This window comes from Stegodyphus dumicola, chromosome 1 (assembly GCF_044657685.1).
Source record: "Stegodyphus dumicola isolate Sdum_Otavi_A_Nest chromosome 1, ASM4465768v1".
In the NCBI taxonomy this organism is placed as follows: Eukaryota; Metazoa; Arthropoda; class Arachnida; order Araneae; family Eresidae; genus Stegodyphus; species Stegodyphus dumicola.
The window spans coordinates 295,306,974-295,328,571 of record NC_140768.1 but is presented as its reverse complement, the minus strand read 5'-3'; the positions used below and the strand labels follow the sequence as shown (position 1 = coordinate 295,328,571).

The window sequence follows — 21,598 nt, the reverse complement described above, 5'->3', positions numbered from 1 at the left end:
AATTTGAAAGGTTTTTTTTCTGTTTACTGTAGCGTACATTATACTAGACCTTTTTCGTTAAAGATACATCACTGTTTGTATGTACGTGTTGCACGTACATCCGCCCATTATTCTCGGCTAATGTCTGTTTAATGTAAATGTATAAAAAAATTATGAAATATCCTTTATTACGATACTTGATGACCATTAAATGTGCTTATGTCCTTACTGACCGTGACAGAAAAACTAAAATAAATCATAATTTTACCTTACCTCCGAACCTTATCCCAAACTTTTAGTTTTTTCTTCCCCCCCCAGCGGGCAATTAACTTTTATAGAGAGAGAGAGAAAGTTTGAATCTTGCATTATCTGATAATGTAAACCTAACTGCAAAGATACCTATTTATTAATTAAGTGAGACTGCTTGGAAAGGTTTACAACCATTCCTGTAAGAAAATATTTATACAATTATAGCAAGCCTTACAATTTATTTTTCATTTAAGCTAAAATTTTAGCATTACTTAAAATTCTCTTTTTTCTTTTCTTAAAAGAATCAATCCGTCACTTCGTCAGTTTACTAGCAGCTACTAATTTAAAAATACTTTTAAATCAAAAAATATTTAATTGCTAAAAAGAACGTTTCTATGATGCAACCTTTGCGTTTCAACCTGATTTTAACAAAATATGAAAAGCTAATATTTTCATTTATAGCTATTCTAAAATCATAAGTTGATTACTAACTAATTTTGTTGTTCATTTCTTTGATTATGGGTAACATTTTGATTTTAATATTTAAAATTAGGGAAAGGCTGACCAGCTAACTCGAGAGCTATTCATGTAGACGGCACGGCTTCACAGCGACAGCATCTCAACTCATTATTCGGAAATTACGTGTGAGTGTCGTATCTCTGCTGCGGGTGAAGTTTTCGTCTTAGGACATTAAATATGAGGTTAGTAATCTTATTTAATCTATTTATTACGTTTAAATATTATAAAAGTAAAAGAATTTTTATTAAAAGTGTGTGGTGTATTATTGAAAATGATGCATTTGTTGTATTTAACATATGATATTCAATTGATACACGTGTAGTACAATTTATGTCTTTCATTTCAGCTCAAAAGTTAGCAGAGATACTTTATATGAGTGTGTGAATAATCTTCTGGAACATTCACAAAAGAAACCCAGGAATTTTGTAGAAACTGTTGAATTGCAGATTGCGTTGAAGAATTATGACCCACAGAAAGACAAGCGTTTCTCTGGAACAGTCAAGTATGGCGGCTTTTACATTAACCTAAGTATAATAAGTCCTGCTGAAAATGAATGATTATCTTAATGGTTAATCGTAAATATTTTATTCTACAAAACGGTTATAATAATGGTTAATCGTAAAATAAAAGGTACCTTAATGGCCTGAAGTAAGCATGGCTTATTATCTCAGGTAGCTAAGATAATCTTAGCGGACCTTCACCCAGGGTCTTAAATAAATTGGGGAGGTAGTAACAGCTGCTTAGCTATTACTACCGTTATTTTTAATGCCCTGCATGAGGTGGTAAGTCGAGTAATTTCTTTCTTCTCTTTTGGGTATTTTCTATAGTGAGCGAACTATACGTACGCAGAATTCTGCTTGATATAGCCTATGCATGGAGTAGTTAATGTTTGTTTAAAAAATGTAAATTGTTGACTAATATGTGCATTTAGAAATATGTAAATTGATATGCATATCTGTTCTATGATGACAGTGTTTTATGCTGATCTTTCCTGAGGCAGTTTAGAACTGAGATCTGAGACCTTACTGTTTATTAAACCACTTTTTTATATGAAGAACTAGTAACAGTACTTGTATGACATGTGCGTAGTAGGATAAGAACTGCATGTTTATATTAATACTAGATTCATCATTTGTTCGTTGATGTTAATGTGCGGTAAATTTTTTTTAGTATATTTTGTATGAATTTGTTGACTGACCTGAGAGAAATGGCACATATTTAATTTAGCAATGATTAAAAATAGGCGGTTATGGGGAATTTCAGAAATGATAGTCCGGGTTTTCATCCGCAGAGAACCCTTTGGCGCCGTGAGCCGAGCCGTATTGTAAACGTGGTTTTTAGTGATGTAAATTCAAGTTAGCAGACAATGGTAGTAAAAATTCACAGATAATAAGTATGTAGATATAAAACTAACAGGTTAAATGTGATATACGAAAATAAATTTGTATTAAATTCAAGTTAGCACAGAAAACAATGTATTAAACATAACGGGAGGTAAAAATTCATTTAAAAAATAACGATTAGTATTCTTATGCTTATGTTTACAATATACTTATATGTATTTTCTCTAATTCATATAGAATACTAATATTTCTATTACAAGTGTCTTTTTTCACTAGTAAGTACTTTGCCTGTTGATTAATGTATTTCGGTAAGAGCCATGCCCATGTAATAAATTAATGAATGCATGACCTTTAATATATCCATTTTACATAGTTTTAAGTATTTTTTTTTTCAAGTTACTTGCATACAGCTTAAAGCATTTTGCGTTGAAACAAATACCTATCCTTTTTCATAATATATTTTACAATACAAATAACCTTCAACAGTAATCAAATTTTCTTCAGTAGCATTTTTAATAAAACTAGAACTTTATACATTTTAAAATTATTATAGGGGTTGAAAACCTCATGGTTCTGCGTGCTTACAGCTGTTAATAATTAAGAACATAACGTGAACAGCCATGTTACAAATTAGCATTGACCCCTCCCGCCATAATTTCTTCCTTTGATCCCGAACTAATGACCCAAGAACCGGCATCTTTCGACGTAAACTTTAATTATGCAAAAATATTAATCTATTCGTTGTTAAAAAATTCAGAAAAAGTAATAATAAATAAGAGAAAAATAATATAAATCTCCAAATGCGAACAACGACAACCTTTGCATAAGCAAATAGGATGAATTAGCTAGGTTATCAGGTTTGAACTATTATCGCCAAAGTTGGTGATGTTTACATTTACTTGTAAAAAAATGTGGCCTGATAACAGAACACTACGAAATAGGCGTTTTACTGTGTGTAAGAAGTCTGGGATTTTGACTGTTAAGACCTTGTTTTTCTAAAGAAAAAAGGTTTTTGAAAATGTTCTTGGTAGAAAGAATGGGGAAAGTGCAGAATTGCCCACTTCTTGGCATGTTTTTGGTATTCATGTAGACATCGACCTATTTTCACTTTAAAAAAATCCCAGAATTGCACAAAATGGCATTGTACACTTCCTTGACTTTATCCATGTACACATTAACCTATTTTCACTTAAAAAGTCATAAAAATTGACTAAAATCCCATTCTTCTTACTCTTGTAAAAAAACACTAATCAACTAAGTGGGAAATTCTGCACTTTAGCCGAAAGAATTATTCTGAAAGTTCTGAAAAATGATCTCATATAAGTATTTGGATAAGCAGTTTATATTTAATAAAAGCATGAAAATAATAGGCCATTCATTGGATTGGAGTATTTCATTGTATATTATGTTTATGAATTGAGTAATATTAGTACTCCTCTGCTAATCGGACCAGATTCACAAATGTACGTTTTGTTTACACACATGTAAGAGATGTCAGTGAAAGAGCAGAATCACCCACTGCTTGGTGCGTTTTTAAGAATTTTATGTACTCGGTGTCCATGTACACATCGAGCGCACTCCCTTTATCCGTGTTCACATCGAGAAAGAAAATTGACAAAAATCAATTCTTCTTACTCTTGTAAAAAGCACCGAAATAAGTAGGTGATTCTGCACTTGGTACTTGTGTATTGACGCCATCGCAGCTGCAGATTTTGCAGTTTTTAAGTGCTGCCAATCTACACCTAAAATTTTTGTGACAAATCATAAATTAAAACACTATTTAAAATCAAAGCAGTCAATCGGATTTCAGTGGAAAATGGGCTGATATAGAGATTAAACATACATTCTAAATGTCTCGCTGTCCCCCCATGCCTCTTGTTCCTCCATTTAGCACTGCCCACAGTCTGCGTATGAACGCCTGTATTAGGATCAATAAAATTGTTAGCATGTAGGAATCCTTTTTGTATTCTGTTTGTTTGGTGTAACCTCTTCAACTGTCAGAATAAGTTGTGGTACCATCTGCAATGTTTTCAATAATTTTCTTAAGAAAGGTAGAGCCAGTTCTCTATTAGGAACAGTGACAACAAACGAATCTTTTGTACCCACTGTTCGGGTAATAATCGGTCCACCAGCGGCCGAGCGGTAAAGTCGCTCAACACTGGTAGTTCGGTCCGAGGTTCGAATGCCGTGAACGGGCTGGCTGCATGGGCGTTTTTGTGGTTTTTCCCATGCGTAACATGTATACGAGCCAGTTTCCCTTAGAAAGTCCTCCACGATGGCATCTCTCTCCTTAGGCAGATAGCCCTCATGTGCTTTGCCATAATTAAAAAATACAGTTGGGTAATACTCAACCACAATTATTTTTATGCTTAGTAAACAAACCTTTGTCAATATCCACCTACCTTCTTGTTTGGTTTATTCGCCATATCCCAGACACATAATTCATGCATGTAATTGTTTCAATCTATAACAGTTTTATTTGATAAATCAAGTTACTTTTCACAAAAGTTAATAGATGTCAACTCCTCGCACAAGCAGTATATGAATCAAAGCTGAACAAAATGGAATTCTGCTTCCTTCAAACCAGTTGTCTTTCCTAAGTCTCGGTTGCTGGTCACACTGTCTTAAATTACATTTCCAAAGCATACGTTTACCAAAATAAAGTTTCATTTCATGCAAATTGGTACGTTTTTGTATTTTTGGTAAAATATTTCACTCCTGAAAAAATAGCATGTGTTTGGCAAATCCCCAAAACACGTTTTCGTAGCGCTAAAAATTGGCATAAAAAATCGGCAAACAAGGAGAAAAGGTAATTGCATGCGAAGAACAGGATTTCTCTATTGGCGCATCAGCGCAACTTCTGTTGCAGTGGTGTTAATACTTAAGTTACTCTGCACGTTACCTGAAATGTCTTACTTTTCCCTGCACCTCACTGCATACATGTTCAGTGTTATTTAAGTCTAAAGGGTACGGAAAAATTTCATAATAGCTGCAAACTGGCATTTAAGGCAATATTAAAAGATAGTTATCCTGATAAGAAAGTGAATATATTGTGCGAGTACGGGTTTGTGAATCCACTACCGATATGAAGTTAATAAAATTTATTTTCCCAAGAATAAATACAAAATGTTTAAATTTCCTTAGAGATATTCGTCCATCATTGCAATATCTTGCAGCAGTTATATTTATTACTAAAACATTTTACAGAACAAAATTCAAAACAGAAAGCTAATCTGATTTCACCACGAATTCGCTGCAGTAGACAATAAGTTTTTTAAACAACTGAGCTGAGATGTTTTCCTCTAGCTTTTTAATCATTCACTAGAATTTTCTAGATTTTTCTGCACAGCAAAAGACCACAATTAAAGATATTCTGTGGCTAATCTTTGGAATATGGTAACAGGTAGTTTGGCGACATTTTGGTAAGGCAATAAAGGTCACTAGCTAGGACTTTTATTGCCTTACCAAAATGTCACCGTACATGGATAAAGTCAAGTGTGCACAATGCCATTTTTGTGCAATTCTCGGATGTTTTTTTAAGTGAAAATAGGTCGCCATGTACATGGATGATACTGTGTATGTGCAATTCTTAAAAACGCAGCAAGCAGTGGGCGGTTTGGCACTTTCTCCCAATTTCGCACCTAATCTTTGTCATGATTAAGCACTTTTGTTCCATAAAAGTTTTAGCATAAGCGTAATTCAGCTAGCAGATTGTTGGGGGAAAATGTTGAGTTGTTGGAAAAAATGCTGTCCAAAAGAAAAAAACTAGCAGGTTGGTGTAGCAGGGTTGGTCGCCAAGTTACCATAATCCGAAGATTAACCATATCTGATTAAATGTGTATGCTCCCGTATTTTAAATTTTTCTGCCTAGCGTTTTCTTCAAATAAGTCTCGTGCTGCATTGTACTGGGATATAATACAATTTTAATTAATTCTACTAAAATGGTTAAATAAATACAAAAATCGTAACAATATTTTTATTCCAAGTGTTCTTGCAGATTTTTTTTTATAAAGTAAATTTCCTGTCCCAAAAACATGAACATGCTTTCTTGGATTAAAGTTCACTTGGCTTTCACATTCATTTGCAAATGTAACCTTATTTAACCCTCTCAGTGTTACGGCCATAAAATTCCACATGGAAAGCTGGCGTCTATATTCATTATACATGAAAATTTCTGCTAATTTTTGCAGTGGCGTGTATCGATGTTCATGGACAAAGGGAGTGCACGTGCAATTCTCCGATATTTTTTAAGTGAAAGTAGGTCGTGTACGTGGATACCGAGTTTGTGCAATTTTTGACTTGTTTTTTTTTTTAAGTTGATGCAGAATCGCCCACTTATATAGCAGGCAATTTTGAGAAATGTGCGAAGCAATGGGCGATTCTGCACTTCCCCCATTGCCAAACATGATTAATATTTATGGGAAGTCATGTTATCTTGGAATATGCTCCAAACGTTGGAAAGTTTCAAGCAGTTACACCATGTTAATGCATCAGAACATGTTGCATTAAGGATTTTTCAATGTGTGTTGTAATTTTATCAGTTTTAAAATTTTGATGAGTTAAATTTCATGTAAGATATGGAGAAGTAATTTAATATATTTTGCAAAACAAGGAAATTCTAAATGCAGATGATAATTCTGTAAAAATGGAAGTTACGGGCCAGTTTGTCATGTTTTTGAAAATTCGCCAAATGGGTTGTTTTCACACGTTTTAGAAAATTGCCAACTCATCATTAGATGGTTCCGATTTTGAATGAATCAACAGAAAACCATATTTGTTTATATCTTTACTAAAATGTAACAATGCAATGCAGATAAAATTCAAAATGGCATGCTCATTTTAACAATGTGCTTAATCACGTATAATGTACTTCACATCTAATGAGAAGTACTTTTATTGTAATTTATACTTAAAGTAAAATCTGTATTAATCGATTCCTGTATTTCCAATTTAACTGTATCATCCATAATAAACTGATTCATGTATTTCTGACCTCACAAATATGTTGAAGAATCGGACTCGCAGGTATTCATCCCTCAGAAAAACAAGCCCTTTCACTCCTTTTGACGTCGTGCTTAACCATAAATCATGCACCATTCTATCACATCTTTCGTCATCTTGCATCTGAATCAAATTAGCAAAATTCACATGTTCAACTCTTTCTGATGCCAGCCATTTTGCTCACATTATTCACAAGAAGCACAGTGTGAAACGACAAATATTCAGTGAATAAATGTATTCCTCTAAGTGGTATTCTTTTCTTCCTGTGCATGTACAGCATATCAACAATGAAAGCAATAATTGTAGGACGAATATTCAAATTCCGGTTGAATGATATAAGCTGTAACCCTAAACTCTTTAACAATTTTCGTTACACCAAAAAGGGGGTGGCTGCCAGATTTGGCACGATTTTACGAAATTTAGTGACTGGCTTGTAATATCGATCTAGCTGATAATTCTTATGATGTATTTTTATTTCAAACTGAAGCTTTGACAAACCTAGTCATCCAAAATCTCAGCAAAGTTATTTAACTTATGAATAATGCCAGTTCCTGGTTAACTCTTTTGGAATAAATTATTTTATTTCAACAAAAGGAAATCTCGGATAAGTGACACTTGGCACGGTTTTGTCTACGATCTTAAATTGTGAAATCACCATATCCTTGGGATGAATATTTTGATGCCAAAGAGGGAAATGACATCAAAAAACGCTTTCTAAAAATTTCCCTCTTCAGCCCAATATTGGGATGAAAAGCTTCACTGGCCGAAAATTTCAATAATGCAAAGTGTAGCATTTGCGCTGAGAGTGTAAATCGTACACATAGAACAAGTTGTAAACGATTAGTCATGATTAAGTAAATCTGTGTACTTTTTTCATCTTGGTGTTTTAGATTTTGATACATTTAACTTCACCATTATTAACTGTTATACTTCTCTTTTTTATTTCTTACCATTAATTTGAACAATTATCTGTAATAATGGGTATGTACATATGAAAATATGTTCTTTATATAAATGCAGTAGCGATCATGAAAATGAAGTATATATAGTTAAAGGTGGAAGTTTTAAAAAATTTAAATTATTTCCACAGCATTATTACATCCTCAAAATTTATTCCTGGCTATTAAATCATCATTCAGTTCGGTTTATATTGGACATTCCAGATTCTTTTATTCACATAATTTCACTTAATAAGGTTAAGATGGTTATTTTTATTCTTTTTTTCTTTAAATGCAAAAATAGTTTTCATATAGGTAAACAAAGAAATGTAATCCTGAATTGCATAACTGCAGGAAGATTTGCAACAAGCGTTTTATTATAAGTACATACACATGGGATAATGTGAGCCATAAATACAGAAAAGGAGCATAATTTGTAATTCTCTTGATTAAAAATGAAATTATTTTAATTACAGGTGTAATTAATTTATTTAGGAAATAGTTAAACCATGAATTCAAAACGTCTACTACAAAGTCGTGTTCATCAGCACAAATTTATCTGCAAAGTTGCGACACCCAACTCATATCTACATATAAAAAGAAAATATCCCTTTCGTTTTTCCCTATCTTAGTTAACCTAAACACTTCCCACTGTTTACCATATATCGCTCAAGTTGGCAAACTCGATTTTGGGATCCTTGTGAAATGCCAGTTATCTGAGTTACCCTCAAAGAACATTTTGATATTTATTTTGTAACAAGCAAATCATAAAACAGGAAAAAATATATGATAGAAACATTTGGCGTTGCATTTCAATTCAGTAAGAAAATTTGTTGTGCACCCTTTCCTTGATTTTTATATTTTGATATTAACTCTTGATAATCCTCTCATCTGAAATATTTCTTATGAGCAAATCACAAATTTTGTAATGTATTTAAGTATTAATTTGTATTTCAGTGCAAGAATGTTAAGGTATGAATAATTAGTTACGTTTATGGAAAGTTGGGTGAAAAATTATGCCCATGATTTTAACTTTTTATATTGGTTGAAATTGAAGGACTTCTGCAAGGTACTGGTGATCTTTTAACAGTAAAAGACAAATCCATTCCTCATCTTCCTTTATATCCCTCAGTGAGAAAAAAATTATAGAGTTCAAAATATGTTGTGTAGCCAGAGATTGATTTTTTTAACTTGTTCCAACTACCTGCAAAGTTTTAAATTTTGTACTTATTTACTCTGTATTTTGTATAGTAATTTTTTAATGTTATTTTATGAGAAAAGTTATGAATTTATGTGATATAACAGATTTAGACTATATCTAATTTCATGTGTAGGCTGAAAAATGTTCCTCGTCCAAAGTTCACAGTTTGTATGTTGGGTGATCAGCAGCATTGTGATGAAGCAAAGGCAAATGATGTTGCATTTATGGATGCTGAAGCTTTAAAAAAGCTGAATAAGAACAAGAAGCTTATAAAGAAATTAGGTAAGGGTTTGAGGTAATTAGAATAGTTGCACACTGAACCCTCCTGCTTGTGCTTCTATGTGCATTCAGGTTCCTTAGTGTGTGCTATATGGAAGTGATTGTAAATTTTAATAACAAGGTTATAATTTGTTGAAATTTTCAATCATACATGAGTAAAATTTTCGTTTTTTTCTTTATAACTGTTAAATAATTAAAAATTAAATAGGTACTGAACAGTTTTAGTACCCTCTTGTTCTTCTCTAAAAGATGTGCAAAGTGCTAAATATTTATGATTGATGTCGCCAGACAAGGCATTAATGGTTATATTTTGTGTATTGCAAACTTCCAATCCCTTTTTTCCCTAGTTTCATGTTTATGCATGAGGAAAAATTTAAGCATGATTTAGTTCGCATAGCATGTTGTGGGTTTAACTTTTCTGCATTTATATGAAATTTGGGCAAAAAGAAAAAGTACTTAACATTTTTTCTTAAGGTTTGAAATGGCAGTTGAACTAGTGGCATTGGAATATGCTTCATATTATGTAAACATAAATGTATATATTTGCCTCCAGGTAATGGAATTTCAGTCGAGCAGTACTGGCAGGTATTCTAAATATTATAGTTAAACGTTAATTAAATACATTAATTATATTATAATAAGCATAATATTGATAATGTTTGCATTCTGTGAAGACCTCCTAACTTAAATTTATTAATACAGTATATTGTGGGATTACAAGTTTTGAAGAACTGATATTTTTAATGTGAATATAATTAATCCTGTTTGCACCTATTCCCTCCTGCATGTGTTAACTTCCCTGCAGGGTCCATTATGTGTGCTATATAAACTAATGGCATGTTGTATAATTAATAACATGTTGCTGTTAATAAAATATATGCCTGACATAATTTTCATTTGTAACTTTTTGCTAAGTTGCATACTTTCAAATTTTTTTATTGATAGTGGTTTAATCTTTTCTTTTAGCCAAAAAGTATGATGCCTTTCTTGCATCTGAACCTCTGATAAAGATGATTCCAAGATTGCTAGGACCCGGTCTGAACAAGGCTGGAAAATTTCCGACTCTCCTTACCCATAATGAATCTATGATGGCAAAGATTGAAGAAGTGAAAGCTACTATCAAGTTTCAAATGAAAAAGGTAATATTTTTGGCAAGTTTTAGATACCCAGTACTTAGTGATATTTTCTGCCATCTTGGATGATACCAAATCCAAGCAGTAGAGAAAGACTTAACTGCCCAAGTAACCTTCTATAATGTATGTGCCTTTGTAGTCCTGAGAAGGGAAAAGTAATAACTGAAGGGCACTATTTTAGGCAAATTTCATGCTCCTGCTAAAAGTGAAAACAGTTTGCTTATGAGAAAGTTTCAGAGTTAAGAATTTAACTTAATGTTTCATTGATTTTTAAAAATATTTTGATGATTTCTTATTTTTGTCCATATTCTTCAAATTTTTGTAAAACAAAGCTAATTTTATGAAATTAAGCATATTTGCATTATAAGCTATTTTTTAAGGTTTACTATTTTACTTCAAGGCATAATTGCAACTAGATACAAAGATAAGTATATAAAAGTAATAATAAAGATACATTGATATATATATTATTTGTAGTAATTCTAGTTATATTACAGGGTTCGTAGCAGTCCTTATATTTGAAAATAAAGTATAAAGGCCCTTATGGGTGCTTACTTTTTCCTTAAAGCCCTTATTTTTTTGCTTTTAGTGCTTATTTTTTAATGAATGTGGTATTTTTCCCCATACCAAAGCCAAAACTAAATAAACAACTTTTCTTCTTAATATGGAATGTCAGATGGTGAATCATACTCCCAGAAATAGCTTTTCCCCCCTCTCTCTGCATTAACATAACCTTTGGTGTACAGGTGCCCGTCGTTCTATTGATCAAAGAATTTTGAAATCGGTAGAAAATTCTGGTACATTCGGCATTCTTTTCCTCCCACCCAAATACTACACATGTTTGAATTTCTATCGAGATCTTAATAATTTGCATTCTCGTTCCGCTTGGTCAGTTCATATTCGTCTTTATTATGATCGTTATACTTATATTATGAGCATATGTATGAATGTGTATAATAACATAGTTGCTGTATTGTAGTAACTGCTGAAGTATAGTAAACTTCCAAAAACAGATTAGCTTTTTAAGGAAATAGTATTTGGAATGGCTTAAATAGAAGGAATAATGGAATAGTCAAAATAATTTCATTTTTTTGGCCAATACATTATACAGTCCGAAGATTGGGAGGCAAAATCTCGAATATTGAAACTGTTACAGTTCGCTGCAAAACAAGCAATGGACTTTTTTTTTGTCACTTTCCAATCTGGATTGAATAGGACTAAAAGTTCTGCAGTCTACTAACCCAAGCGAAGAAGGATGCTGTTCCGGAAATTTAACGCCGTCTGTTGAAAATTAGAATGAAAAACACCTCAGTTATTTAGTTCTTTAATCTCCCAATACCGGCAGCTGTTTATTCCGATTGCAACAAATTTATGTAAGTAATATCATGTAGGGAAGAATCATGGTGCACGTATTGTGCAATAACGTTTGCGATATTTTGCAGAGATAATTAATTTTGATGTTCTGAGTTTTACTGTGCTTGCTAAGCAGAATACTTTTCAGTTCCATTGGTTTATTTTTATATTATGCACATATCGAAATGTCAAAAGCATTTATTTAATGGAAAAATCTAAGGAGCGGCTACAGTCTACCCCTCCTCCTCCGCGCCTCTTTTTCAAGTTACATTTGACTGTCCAAATATTCGTCAATTTCCAAGTATGTGGGTTAGTTAAGCTTTTACTGTTAAAGGATGACTGCATGAAGCAAATTTCTGTCTTCTAATTTCAGAAATGTTCCTCTTTTTTACTTAAATTACTTTGCTTGCAATATCTGTTAAGGAAAACTTATGTACAATGAAAATTCAGAAAATGTTCAGAATTTAGATTTAAATTATTTAAATATCAATATGAGTGGAAAAATAAATTGTATTTATTATTAGGTTTCAAGCGAATACAATAAATATGCCATATTATTATTTATTTTCTCTATTTTGAACTGAAATTTCATCATTAAATCTTGTAATATAGTTTAGTTCTGCAAAGGTTTTTTTTCTCTCATTGTAAACTAGTTCTGTAAATTGAACTGTTATTTAAAATTAAAAAAAGAAGCAATTGTTTTCCATGGTTGAGGTAATGCTTATTCTCTCTTAATAAATACTGCATTTCTCATTTTAAATTACAAGTCTTAATTTTTAAGGTTATGCAGTTGTGTATAATGTAATTAGACAGGTGCTTATTTTTTTTTTTTTTTCTTAAAATGTGCTTGAAGAGTGCTTCTAGGTGCTTATTATTTTTAACTAAAATGTGGCTATGAATCCTGTATTAGATTAATTTTGATTAGGTGGTTTTTGAAAAAGTATTGAGCATACTATTAAATAACATCTTAACATGTAAAAATTATTCTCTACAAAAGTTTTTTCCAATACTCTAGAAGCATTGCAAACAAAAGGGATTATACCCTGTTTATAGATCATACCAGTAACGTTAGATTTTAAACCAGAAGTTATGCTAGAGATTTGATTAAATCCTCTGATTATATGTTCACATTTTTTGGATAAATACACGATAAAAATAATGGGTAAACATTTAATTTCATTCACCATTTACAGTAAAGTATCAGAGTACAGTTGTTTGTTTGTACAACTGACATGCTTTCTTTGAATGGTTGTAATAATAATTATTTTTAACTTGACTGCATCTGTAATATTTAAATGCATATTAGTAATTAAATAGAGATATTTTGGTTTTTCATGCAAAGAAGCCATGAAGAGTGCCAAGTATGTTTTCAAATGTATGATTTTATGGAAATGGGTCTCCTGGAAAGGTTTGATTCATATTCTAATTAGGTTGGTTGTCATTTTGAAAAGTTTTAATAATTGTCTTAAGAAGGCAATAGTGTCAAGTTTAACAGAATAATTATGTTGTTTGCTCTATTCTTTCATGTAATGCTTTCTGTGATTGTTATTTCAGTGTCCTTTTGGCAGGGATTCTGCCAATATAGCAGTTAGAATAGTGCGAAAAGATTGAAATCTTGGAATGGCACGAAATGTTAAATAATAAAGCGATTGTTTGATATGATGTTGACTATCATATAATTTTCTGCATTCTCCATAAGTCCTTCAAAAGCTCTGGCTTGTGCAGCAATCTATCATGTTATCCAAATGGGTTGGGCGTTGTTAGCTCCAAGAGCAGGTTATCTAAAAACTGCTTTTTTTTTTTGTGTGTGTAAATATTTGAAGCAGTTTTTATTGTATCTCTGATATTAAGTACTGTAATCAGTATCAGTACTGTAATAAATTAATTTTGATGTGTGTGTGTACTTTTTCTGAAATTAATCACTCTCAGTTAATGTTTGATAAGGATATCAGAGGTGCCAACTCTCCCGATTTAGGCAGGAGACTCCCGATTTACGACCGCTCTCCCGCCAACCCGATTTACAATATATTTCTCCCGACTTTTTCTTATTCTTAATATTTCTCACGATTTTTATGGAACTTGGTTTAATACTTTGTTATATGAAAAAAAAAGTGATTTTGGACGTCTGAAAGCAATTGAATTTCCTCTAAATTATATTTAAAACAAAACCTTGCAAATTAGATAACTTCTGCTTTGTGAGTGAGAGCATACGTATCCAGAAACGTCGTTCTCCAATGGACATCGTGCTTCACTGCGTGTCTTCTAACATATATTAGCCAATGAGGACAAAGCAAGCTGTTATTTGAATGTTCTTTAGGTAATTTTGTCGTGAGTTGTGCGACTACATGTGCCTTCGGGAAATAGTTTTAGAAATTATCATCTTTTGTTATGTCTGCAAGAAAGGTGAAATACTCGTGTACATTTCAAAATTCGTACACAGTTGACTATCCTTCCATTATTTCCTCAAGGAAATGTAATAAATTTGCGATGTGTACCGCCTGTCCTTGCGATTTTTCGATTTCGCGTGGTGGAAGGGCGGATGTTCTCAAACATGTGCGTACACAAAAACACGAGTTGTTTTGGGGGGGGAAATGAAAAATTAAATTTTTCTTCGGAAACAAAAAGTTATTAATGCAGAATGTCTGTTCTCTGCCTTTTTACTGGAGCACAACCTGCCACTGAATGCATCGGATCACGCTGCAGCTTTATTTAGAAAAATGTTTCCCAATGGTGAAATCGCTAAGAAATACTAAAGTGCAAGTACCAAAACAGGTGCATTTGTTAAAGAAATGGATTTGAAAAATAAATCTTCAGTTATTGATTGCATTAAAACAGCTCCGTTCTGCCTCTCTACGGATGGAAGCAATAATACCAATTCAAAACTGTATCCAATTGTTTCTTTTTTTAATCCAGAGTCCTCAGTGCAGTTTTATTTTCTGTCCCCACTGTAGAAGGACATTTGACAGGCTTTAATATACCACAGCTAATTATTAAAACTTTAAAAGAAAATGCAGCTCCTCTGGATAATTGCTTAGCACTTGGTGCCGATAATGCACCAGTATTGGTAGGCTTGGAAGACTGGTGTTGCAGGCATCTTGAAAGGAAAATTCAGATTTGCAGATTATGAGGAGCAGCTTCTTTACCAATAAATGTGGATGAACACATTGATATTTATTATCTTGAAAGGAGTTCTAAAAGGAAGGAAAAATTTAAACAGTTCCAACAGCTGCATAACAGCATTTACAATTAGAAAACTTGGATGAAGTTATAAAATCAGCTAGGATTGACACCCAATGGAGTTTAATTGGAAAACTGGAAGATGCTGATGGAATTTTAAAATATAGTGAACTGTCTAGAATTATGTTGGCCATCTTGACAGTTCCCCATAGTAATGCAGAGTATGCGAGGATTTTCAGTGTTGTTGCGAAAATGGACTAATTTTGGATCTAATATAAGTGATGACACAGAAAAATTTTTATTAGCAAAAGCAGACCTAACGTGGCAATTGCTATGAACAAAATTATGAAGTTTCTTAAAGAAAGCAAAATCTGCCACTGTTTTTATAACATTTTCTGAAACTAAATAAAATAAAACTGATTAAAGTGATTTTTTTTTTCCTTAAACGATGAAAGTAATAAAAAAAATTTTCATGTGTAAGGTATTTTTGTGTTGCTTGCATTTAAGAATTAGTTACTATTTAAAGTTAATTCATTGTTAAAAACTATATTTTCATCATTAAAAGTCTTTTTAACATTGTGAAAAATCTCCTGATTTTTGAGTGTCATAGGTTGGCAAGTATGGGATATATACAGTACAGCATATGGGTTTTTAGTCTCTTATTTTAGCATTACCGATATAGTTGTGTCGTTTTACCTGTCAAACTGCAGAATGAACCTAAATAGCTGATATGATCACAGAAAAAATTGGATGAAGAGCTTAAAAGCTCTTTTTATTAAAAATCTTTACTCCATGTAAGTATATTGGAATCAGAGCAAAGATATTTTGTTTTTGCTGCATTTGCTTGTATATGCCATAGATTTTTAAATTTGCAGTTAGCTAATTGAATTTATTTAGCATCAGTTATTAATTTTATTTTTGTGTTTAAAAGTACTTAAATTAATAAATTTTTTAAAAAACTTTTGAAATGAAATTAGCCTAAGATAAATTTGATGAAGTATTAAATGTAGAATCATGGGTACTATTCTGTTTTGAGGATTGTAAAAAAATCGCCAAACTATTGTGATGCCAGTTTATAATTTATATATAAAAAAGTAAACATAACTGATGAATGGAAGCATAGGAGTAAATAACTATTTCAGATTATTATTTATATAAAAAAAGACTAAACATAACTGAATGGATTCCTGCATCACTATTTTGCTATAAAGTTATCGCTAAAGCATAATTTCATCTCGTTGGTTGTTCAAATATAATTTTCTATACTTAATGATGCCTTTTCTTTGAAAAAATTCTATTGCAGACTTTTCAGTCATGGGCAAATCCCCAAGTGTTAAACCCATAGGATATCAAAAAAGGATTTAATAATTAAACTAGTATTTCAATACTGTCTTAAGATATATAGAACTATCTAAACGTACGCAATTTGAAGTCAGCGTTGTTAAATGGACACGTTTCCTAGATTTGGCGCTTTTGCGCATAAATTTTCGCTGCCATTTTTTTTACTGTCCTCAAAATGGAATAGTGCCGAATCATGTGTAATGAAGTGAATTTGGTATTCTCTTGAAATCAATACACTGTACAGCAAATTTTTTATAATTGCTAATAAATTTTGTTAAATTTTCATCAAATGGCGTGAAGTATAAATTGGTGCCTGTATTTTATTGTTGACCCTGAGATCTGTTACCTTTATTTCTTTTGTACGTCATCTGTTTGCTTTTAAAGTTTTTAGCAAGATCAGTAGTGTTTGTTAAGTGCATGATTTTTATCACATTTACATAAAAAAAAACTTAAAGAAATCATTCAAAAGATCTTTAATGCTCAATGATGAATTTATTCTGCATGTATTATCTGACAGTAATGAAAGACTTTTTGTACTGAGAGCATTGAAAAAATTTTTCCTTACTACTTAATATCTAAAGTCCAAAATGATAGCATATTGTTCTCGTCTGCTTTTAGCTACACTTATGCAATGTAAAATTTTTTTAAATATATTTCACGACTTTCGGTAACACACCTTGTATTCCAGTGCTTTCTGAGTATTTCTTGATGAAGGGAGCCAGACACAGTAGAATGTTCACCATGAGAGGATATGTATATTATGTTTTTTAAAACTAGTACTAGTTCTTTCCGATGATTCTTTGTTACGGACCTGCCACACATTGCAAAAGAAAGACATTTATGCTGTAAGGTATTTCAGAACCATGATGCATTTATTTCTACTTACATTCACTACACTGCACCATTTTCTAAGAAATTGGATGCATTTATGTATAAGTAGCCTTGCATGTTAAAACTGAATATTTTGAAAATATTCTGTAGGAAATGTTTCATAAAATGCTCAAATTAAAATGCTTTGATATATAAATACAATTTATCTTAATTTTTATTAGACATTAGAAGCATGTGAAATTATTTAAAAAATATTTGTATATCTAGCCCAATATAGTATTTTCACAGAGAGTAAAGAATCTCGCAGTACTAAAAGTAATGAAGAACTAATGTAATATTGTGAGATATGCATTTTAATTCTGATATTATAATTTTCCACTTTAAACAGTTTAAGAATATTCTGTAATTTTAGTTCCTCTTTTATTCCTAGCATTAACGGTATAGTTATGCTAGTTATTCCAAGAGGTAAAATAATATTGTCATAATATGAATTCCTTTCTTGCTTTGTTAAGTAAGGATACTATAATGACATACATAATAAAAAGATTTGTTAAAGCTGATTGGAAACTTTCTTAAAATGCACTGAAAAATGATAAAACTTGTGATAATAAATGTAAAAATCAGTACCTATTTGTCCTGGGAACTACGGATACACCTGAAGGCTATGAAGAGAAATTTCTCCCTTTCCAAAATAAAATACATCAAATCTTTCTCCCACCTTTTTATTAAGTGGGTTTAAGTTGCTTTCATATTTGTGTTATAAAAATATTTAACTATGAAACATATGTGAACTGCATAAAAGTCTAATCAATTTTTGTGCAATTCTTTGTGTTACGTGTGCCTGAGTTGAGAGAAGAGGCAAAACTCTCAGGTACTTACCTTGCATAAAAGTACTTAAAGTGATATTCTTGTGTGATATTAACATTTTTATTATTATTTTAGGTTTTGTGCTTAGCCGTTGCTGTTGGACATGTTAAAATGACGCCTGATGAATTGGCTCAAAATCTCAATTTAGCCATCAACTTTTTAGTTTCACTTCTGAAGAAGAATTGGCAAAATATTAGGTCTTTGCACATAAAGAGCACAATGGGACCATCATTACGGCTGTATTAAATTCAGTGATGAATAAATTTCAGACTTGCTGATAAAATGCATACTGTCATTCTTTTCTTATATGGTATATAATTTATTATTCTTTTTCAGGTAATGAAAAGCTTTTAAATATTTGATACTGATAAAATTATTTACATGGAAAATATTGCAGTAGACTTTTAAAAATAAGGACCTGTATATCAGTTATAAAAATGGCTTCGTTGAAAGGTATTAAACATTCCATGGTGGAGTTATTGTTAATAAGAATTGTGTTTAAGTGGTACACGTACATGAGCTGACGTCTCAAAAGGGGTATGCCCTGCCCTACCTCTAGATTATTTATGGGCATTGGAACTAAATTTTTGAGTTTCCAATTATAGTCTTAAAAAGTTAGAGCAGACTGAGATGTTTCCATGTATGATGTAATATACGTGGAAAATGATACCTAAAATATGGTATTTAAAAATGTAAACATTCAGAATTCTTGCTACCTGAAATTCAACTCCTCTTTTTACTTTACCATATGGTTTATTCCCCTTCTTTCTCAAGTAGCCAACCTACATTTTTCTGATATATTTCTCTATTTTTCTGATAGAAAACTTCTGTGCAGATGCACACATGGTAGAACTCTGAATCCATATGACAATTTTAACCATTGATTATATGAACATTTACTTAAAACTTTTTGTCCCAATAACTACTCTGATAGTAGGCATTTTCAGATGGGGCTTACAACCACACGAAAGATCTAAAGCATTTGGAAATTGAACCTGTATATAATATGAATTGTTCATTGCAAAAGAATGGTGAGTCTTAAGTTGGAGAAGTGTCCTTAAGTTTCCAAAAACTTAAATCAGCTCTTAACCAGAGTGAAAAATAACATGATAAAAGACAAATCAATGTTGAATTAACATGGTTATGGTGTTTTTTAACTGAGATTATAGATCTGAGTGAAAAAACTGAAAATAATAAAAAACATGTTCCTTAAATTTTGTACATATTCCAAAATTTTAGTAAAATATTTCAAATTTTTTAAACCAAAATTATAAAATTGTTTATTCTAAAATAGTATATTTTCTGCTGACATACCAAATTTCAAGGTGATAAGCTCAGTAATTTTTTTAGAAATGTGTACCACGCAAATATTGCTCAAAAAATTTCATGTACTGTATAAGAAGTTAATTAGCTCTTGCAAAAGAATTTTTGCATTTAATTTATATACAAGCTGAAATATGTATATTTAATGTGAAAAGGTCTTGGTTATAGCTGTTTTTAATAAATACATGTTGAATCTTTTGCAATAGCTTTGCCCAAAATGTACGTGCACCACGATTATCCATCCGCAGATTTAATACACCTGAATGTCTTACCTATCTGTTTTAGTCGCTGTGGTATCACATGCTCGAAATCTTTCTAGCACACTTACATGCCATCGTAGTCCATATATCAGTTCTTCCTGACATATGATCTCATGATCCCCAGAGAGCATTGTCCAGTGTTCTGGACCTCAAGTCTGTCAAGGATAAGGGGCAAGTGAATTTTGGGCACTCATGTGCCACTGGCCAGGTAACGGCAAGTGTGAAATGAGCTTCATTTGTATGGGTAAACAGCCATGTTGTTGATATCCAAACCATTATTCTTCACCACAATAAATTGGTCAGTGTACAGACTTATTCTTTTGTCAGGCAGTCGCATTAAAAGTCATGTGAGGAGCAGCACTGCAGCCATATCAGCGATCATGATAAAGGGATGCTCCCTGTAAGTCAAGAAAATTTCCCCATTATTCCAATGATATCTGTTGAAGTCTGGACTGTTGTAAAGTGCATCCACGGAGGAATATTTAGGAAAATCTATCAAAAAAATTTTGCGTGATTGTGATTACTTTATCAGATGTAGGATTTCTGGATTTGAGAAAGTTATACCATGTTTGAAATCATGGTGTGTATTTAATGTCATGCATATGCACGACCTTCACAGGCAGTAATCTTAAAAATTAGTGTCTGTAATTTATTCGTATTAGATACAAAGATTGCAAAAATTACAAGGAATTGTGGGAATGTTATTTCTTGGGGAAAGGAGCTTGGATGCAGTCTGAAAGGCCTGTTATACCCTCCAGAGATAAACTACCCCTAAAGAATTCTTGTCTTCATCAAATGAAATGGTATGGTTCTCTTTGCGAAATATAAATACTCGTACTTCCCTGTCTAGCAATTACAAACTCAGAAATTTAACTTTTTCCTTTAAATTTAAAACTGTACATAATGCAAAGCCTAGTTTGTCTTTACAAATCAGTTTCCATTACTAAACTAACAGAAAACTTAAGTAAAGTTTCAGGTAAATTGACGAATTCATACAACAAAATACTCAAGCTTTGCATCCTATTTTGTAAAAGTATGAATAACAGAATGAAGTACTAATGAGCTGGGCAACAAGAGTCACAAGTCAATGTACTCACATATCTCTAACCTTCGAGCACGTGTGTATGCACAAAATTTACGATAAATTCAGTTTTTAATGGACATTTTTCGCATATCGAAGCTGAGACGTCTGAAAGTCATTTCTTTCTACCCTTCCCCACATCATGGAATGTGCCAACAAAAAAGTCATTTGACTTTTTTTAGCGTGTCTTTTGTGCTATGGGGCAGCTTTTTCATAAACCGCGCGTGGTCGTGCTTTAAAATTTGGAAAGTTTTTTTCTCAAATATTTTGTTACTTTGTGTTATTAATTGCCGTGTATTGTTTTAATTTGAATACATTTGGCTCTAAATTTTATATTGGTTTTCATGGCAAAAAGATATGTGAAACCAGCTGATTTTGCTCGGATTCTTCAAGAATTATCTGAATCTTTGTCTTTGATGAATATTAAAATTAGCTTTGATTTTAAAATATAATTATTAAATAATAAATTTAAGATTTTCTACAATGAAATACATCATTGCATTTCCATCTCACTAATATAAGAACTTAAAAAATAAATAATTTACTTATATTTGAAAGTGATATCATTTGTATTTTGCAATGATAAGATTAATATTTTATTAACAAATTTATTATCAATATTCACTCATTTCTGTCGTTTTTGTGCCCAAAATGTTAAAATAGTGGATGTCGTAAAAACCACATCTCCACCAGACTCTTACTGTGATTATTGTTAGCAAGGAA

The 21,598-nt window shown here is 31.8% G+C and overlaps 1 protein-coding gene across 1 annotated transcript; it reads left to right on the top strand.

Moving 5' to 3' along the window:
• Positions 1 to 792: 792 nt before the first annotated feature.
• Positions 793 to 18,494, top strand: RpL10Ab (ribosomal protein L10Ab). The gene is made up of 5 exons (XM_035371049.2): positions 793 to 929; positions 1,094 to 1,249; positions 9,364 to 9,512; positions 10,476 to 10,648; positions 18,287 to 18,494. The coding sequence occupies exons 1-5, from the start codon at positions 925 to 927 to the stop codon at positions 18,455 to 18,457; spliced, it is 654 nt and encodes a 217-aa protein (XP_035226940.1). The 5' UTR covers positions 793 to 924; the 3' UTR covers positions 18,458 to 18,494.
• The last annotated feature ends 3,104 nt before the right edge of the window (positions 18,495 to 21,598 follow it).